The 6,000-nt window shown below is 43.6% G+C and overlaps 1 protein-coding gene across 1 annotated transcript; it reads left to right on the top strand.

Annotated features, from left to right (window-relative positions):
• Positions 1–528: 528 nt before the first annotated feature.
• LOC112305419 (vomeronasal type-1 receptor 1-like) lies at positions 529–3,101 on the top strand. The gene is made up of 2 exons (XM_045196789.3): positions 529–597; positions 1,818–3,101. Exon 2 carries the CDS (start codon positions 1,863–1,865, stop codon positions 2,787–2,789), a length of 927 nt encoding a protein of 308 aa, XP_045052724.2. The 5' UTR covers positions 529–597; positions 1,818–1,862; the 3' UTR covers positions 2,790–3,101.
• Positions 3,102–6,000: the final 2,899 nt, after the last annotated feature.

Below are 6,000 nucleotides of genomic sequence, written 5' to 3'. Positions count from 1 at the left end.
TGCATTTTAAAAAATGGTAATTATTCCTGTGTTTAACGTTATTGAAGTGACATCATTGAATATGTATTGGGAATTCAAGTAAAACCTCACCTTTGGTCACGGAAGGAGACAATGCAATATGCCTGTTTTGTGTGAATGTCTCAGAAACTTTGCAATTCAGCCCTAGGCAGCCTGTCAGCACCCAGCTCTGGGCTTCTGCCCTGTGGCCGGTGTCACACTGGAAATTGTCACTGTTAGTGGGGAGCACAAACTTCTGATGAGCTTCCCATCAGGGCTCTGGGACCCTCAGGAATAATTTAGCACTTAGTTCAACCCAGAGGCCATGTGTTGGCTCAGGAGGACATTGCACAGGTGTACTTGATGATCCTAATAACTTAACAGGGGACACATTGCACCTGGGACAGCAGCTCAGGTGCCTGTGGACATGCCAGGCTGAGTCCCTGTACACAGGCAATTTCCAGCTTGTATAACAAAGTGGCTGGTGCCAAGAGGGAGATGAAGTCACTCAGCCCCTCCTCATAACCCCGATTCCTGCCATTGCTGTTCAGCACAGCTGAGAGCCACCCACCTGCACGGGGCCTGCGGAGACCAGCTGTGGTAAGGATGCTGCTGTGATTGGTGGCCCTGGGTAGCAAGGAGATAGTAAGTGTTTTCCAGAATTTCTGCTCCCTGTTTTATTCTCGTCTTTCCAAATGTGAACTCAGTCTTACAGCCGTGTTCCCCTCTGTTTCAGCTTTCTTCTTTGTGTTCAGTTCTTATGTACAACCAGGCTTTTTATAAATACCAGCTTTAAGAATTTCTTGTTCATTGTTTCTTTCCTTTTTTTACTGATTAATTTCCCATTTTTTAAAGTTTCCTCCTTTTTAAATATCTTCTTTGTCTTCATGGTTATTCTCATTTTTCTTCCTTACATGGATTTCAAAGAGTCTCCCAACATAGACTGAGACATTTTTTGTTAGTTTATTATGTCCCTCACACATACTGGACTAGAGACTGCGATGCAGTAGGAGTTGGTTCCCTGGTCTGCCCTGGGCGCTCTCTCTGACCAGCCCTCTGTGGCCCTTCACCACCTAAGGGCTCGTCCCAACACTCAGCTGTGTCCAGCCCTTGCTTCTCTTTCTGGGCTGCACATTCTGTTCGGTGTTTATTCACCTGTTTTCAGGGCCTAATTTAAATACTTGACAGTGTTTTACTTCTTTAAGTACACGTACCCCTTTTCCTTACCAATAATTATATGTCGTTTTCTTCATTGTTCTATTTTTCTGCTTCTGGGACATGTATCTGTCCTTCATCCTGCTAGTTACTGTCTCTCAGGCTTTTGCTACTGTATCATATATTCAGAAGAATAATTGTTGTTCTTTTTCCTTCCTTATTTACTTTTTTAATGCTTCTATGTAGTATCTTTAGTCCTGGCTGGTGTGGTTCAGTGGACTGAGCATTGGCCTGCAAACCAAAGGGTCACCGGTTTGATTCCTAGTCAGGGCACATGCCTGGGTTTCAGGCCAGGTCCCCAAGAAGGGGTGCATGAGACTCAACCGCACACTGATGTTTCTTTCCCTCTCTTTCTCCCTCCCTTCCACTCTCTAAAATAAAAAAGTATTTTTCAAACAAGTCTTATATTACAGACTAAATTCTCTTCCATCCCTTAATCCATTCTGCATACATGAATTTAAAGTTAGTTTCTGGCAAATAACTTTCTTCTCCATAGGGCTTGATTACACTCCCTTTACATTTATACATCCCTGAAACCTGACAAACTATTTCTCAGGTTTAATTGCTATCAATGTGTACATTTACAGTCAATTATTTGTCTCTAGGATGTGCCGGCCTTGGCTGGAAGATCTAAGAGAGACCGATGCACCATGATTTCTGAGGATGCCCTGTTTGGGATCTTGCTCACCATTCAAACTGGTGTTGGTTTCCTGGGGAACTCCTTGCTCTTTGCTTTATACATGTACGCCCTCACTGTCCCCCGGAAGAAGAAGCCCACTGATGGGATCCTTGCCCACTTAACTTTGGCTAACGCCCTGACCCTCGTGTTCAGAGGGCTTCCAAATATAATTAATGCCTTTGGGATGAGGCCTGAGATAGGCGACGCCGGGTGTAAAACAGTGCTCTACATTCAGAGAGTTACGCGGAGTATTTCCCTGTACACCACCTCCCTCCAGAGCACGTTTCAGGCGGTGACCATTGCTGCCAGTGGCTGTAAATGCGTCTGGCTCAAGAACAAAATCTCTTCACTCCTTCAACCCTCCTTATTTCTCTGCTGGATCATCAACATGGTCATCTATTCTGTGATTATCTTAAAAACTGTGGCCAACAGGAATACCACTGATGTTCTATCTGGGTACTACAGTCCTTTTTGTAAGGTCAATAGCTATGATCTCCAGGTAGGAGTACCATTTCTCAGTACAGTGTGCATTCAAGATTTCCTCTTTCTCTCCCTGATGGCCTGCAATAGCATCTACATGGTGAGTGTCCTTTACAGGCACCACCAGACAGCCCAACACATCCGCAGCAGCGTCTGCTCTTCACGAATCTCTCCTGAACACAGAGCTACGCATGTCATTCTCCTGCTGGTTTGCACTTTTATCTTCTTTTACTTGACCAACAGCTTTCTTACTGCTTATTTACAATTTGGAAATAAGAGGACTTGGCAACTGGAGAACGTTAATAACTTTATTTCTTCATGTTACCCAACTATCTGTCCTTTCATACTAATTAAAAATGAGAATAGAGTTTCCAGACTGAATTTCATCAATAAGAGGACCAGAACTTTTTCTTCTTAAAGTAAATTAAATGACCCAATGAACACTCCTCAGCATTGGTCTTCACAATAAGATTCATTGATACGCATCCAGAGTCACACGCTTATCATGGTTTAAGGGATATATTTAGTCCCCACTGTGCTAACAGGGAGTAAAATCAATGCAGTGTCAATTTATGAAACATTTTAGACATTAAATGTAGTGTTTAGAGTGGAAGACTATTATATATTGTTTAACCTTTAAAGCAATAACATGTAATGTATGGTGTTTTGTAATATTGGAAACATTTTGCAATCTTATAATTGTAAAAACAATTTTGCTCTTTTTGATTTGATTTTAAGTTTATTTTATTGATTATACTATTACAGTTGTCCCATTTTTCCTCTTCTTTATTCCCCTGTGCACTGCACACCCCGTCCCACCAGCATTGCCCCCCTTAGTTCATGCCCATGGGTCGTACATGTAAGTTCTTTGGCTTCTCCACCTCCTATACTACTCTTATCCTCCCCCTGTCTATTTTGCACCTACCATTTATGCTTCTTATTCCCTCCACCTCTTCCTCCATTCTCCCCACCTCCCTCCCCACTGATAACCCTCCATGTGATCTCCATTTCTTCCATTCTGTTCCTAGTTCTAGTTGTTTATTTAGTTTTTGGTTTTGTTTATTTTATGTTCAGGTGTTGACAGTTGTGAGTTTGTTGTCATTTTACTGTTCACAGTTTGAGCTTTTTCTTAGATAAGTCCCTTTAACATTTCATGTAATAAGGGCTTGGTGATGATGAACTCCTTTAATTTGACCTTATCTGGGAAGCACTTTATCTGCCCTTCCATTCTAAATGATAACTTCACTGGATAGAGTCATCTTGGGTGTAGATCCTTGCCTTTCATGACTTGGAATACTTCTTTCCAGCCTCTTCTTACCTGCAAGGTTTCTTTTGAGAAATCCGCTGATCGTCTTATGAGAACTCCTTTGTAGGTAACTGTCTCCTTTTCTCTTGCTGCTTCTAAGATCCTCTCCTCTTTAATCTTGGGTAAGGTAATTTTGATGTGTCTTGGTGTGTGCTTCCTTGAGTTGCACTTCTTTGGGACTCTCTGAGCTTCCTGGACTTCCTGGAAGTCTGTTTCCTTTGCCAGATTGGGGAAGTTCTCCTTCATTATTTGTTCAAATAAGTTTTCAAATTCTTGCTCTTCCTCTTCTCTTCTGGCATCTGTATGATTGGAATGTTGGAATGTTGGAATGTTTAAAGTTGTTCTGGAGGTTCCTCAGCCTCTCCTCAGTGTTTTGAATTGTTTCTTCATTCTGTTCTGGTTGAATGTTTATTTCTTGCTTCTGCTCCAAATCCTTGATTGGAGTTCTGGTGTCCTTCCCTTCACTGTTGGCTCCCTGTATATGCTCCTTTCTTTCCCTTTCTCTAGCCTTCATTTCCTCCTTCATCTTGTGACTGAACTCAATCATGTCTGTGAGCATCCTGATTACCAGTGTTTTGAACTCTGCCTCTGACAGGTTGGCTTTCTCTTCCTCACTTAGTTCTATTTTGGGGACTTTGATCTGTTTCCATTTGGGCCATATTGTTTTGTCTCAGTGGGCCTGTTAGGTAGTAAGGGATGGAGCTTTAGGTGTTTGCCAGGGGTGAGGGGTTGAAAAGGTACAATGCCTCTTGCTCAGCTCTGTGCCGGCTTTCAGTCACCCCCCTCGCTACCCACAAGAAAATTGGGCCCTTCTGGTGTTGATTCCTGCGTAGGTGATGGGTGTGTGTACATTCTAGGGCCCTATGGGTCTCTCCAAGGGAACCTCCTGTGAGGCTGGGAAGTTCTCCCACCACAACAACCCCCACAGCTTTTAACAGCCAGAAGTGTTTGAAGCTTTATCCCCCTGTACTGGAACCCTGGGTTGCCTGGTTTGTCCTGCTCCTGTTTTTATTCCCGGCATATCCACAGGCAAATGTGGGAAATCCAGTCCTCCAGCCACCACCTGCCCACCCCAGTCCACTGTGGCCTTGCAGTGAGTCCTCTCAGTTCTGGCTGCCCAGTCACCCCCCACCCCCATATCAGTCTGGATGAATGTTTCTTCTATAACTCCTTGGTTGGAGTACTTGCATACAGTTCCATTTTCTGGCAGTGCTGGTTACTTTTGTTTTTAAATTGTTGTTGTCCTTCTTTTGGTTGCACGTGGAGGCAAAGTGTGTCTACCCATGCCTCCATCTTGGATGGAGGACTTTATATATTCAATCTAAAGAACAAAATAAACAAAACAGAAACATCAAACACTAACTGGAATTAAAAACTCAAATATTATTAACCCCCAACCCCTGAATCTGTGAGGGCGATTATCCCTTTGATGACAAAGAGAGTAAGTGTTTTAAACAACTGGAAATTAACTCTTCCCACCTCCCCCGGCTCCCTCCTTCAGGAAAGCAGCTGATGCCATGTATGAGAAACTCAGGGCCAAGGGTGTGGGTTTCGTCCCTCCCGCCTCTCCCCTCTCGTCCCTCTTTCCTGTCTCTCCTCTGCCTCCTCCTTTCTCTCTCTTTTCTTTCTCCTCTCTCTTTACTCTCTGCACTCTGTGCTCTCTGTGGTAGTGACTTCTCTCTTTCCTGTTTTCCTCTTTTTCTACTCTCTTCTCTTTTTCTCTCAGTCTCTCCTCTCTCTTCTCTAACTTTTCTTTCCTCTCATTTCTCTCTCTGTTCTCTTTTATCTCTCTCCTCTCTCCTTTTTCTTCTCTCTTTCTTTCCTGTCTTTTCTTTTCCTCCTGTCTTTCTCATCTCTTTTATCTTATTCCCCCTCCCTGCTCTCTCTACTCCCTCTTTCCTCTCACTTTTATTTCTCATCTTTATTTTTCTTTCTCCTTTTATATCTACTCTCTCTTTTCTCTGTTGGTATTCTGAAGGCAGATGTACACTCATGAAATCCAAGCTCAGTCAACTACCTGGGGAACCTGAGGCAAGTTATTTTAACACAGGAAAAGTTACCATGTTTTAAAATGCAAGCTTTCATTTTGTGATAATGGTACATTCACAGGGAAACATAACAGTAGTGCAGAGAAGTCCCACTCACCCGTCCTCCCGCTCCCCCTGTGGGGCATCTTCCATAAGCACAGTCCCGGTTGAGTGTGGTGACATGCGACACGTGCAGCTGTAGTCTCACGTCCTGTCACCACGGTGCACACGCATGTGACCGCTGCCTCCATCCCGACTCAGGACTCTTCCATCCACACGGAGGTGTCCCTTGTGCT

This window comes from Desmodus rotundus, chromosome 2 (assembly GCF_022682495.2).
Source record: "Desmodus rotundus isolate HL8 chromosome 2, HLdesRot8A.1, whole genome shotgun sequence".
NCBI classification, from domain to species: Eukaryota; Metazoa; Chordata; class Mammalia; order Chiroptera; family Phyllostomidae; genus Desmodus; species Desmodus rotundus.
This window is presented reverse-complemented; position numbering and strand designations above follow the sequence as displayed.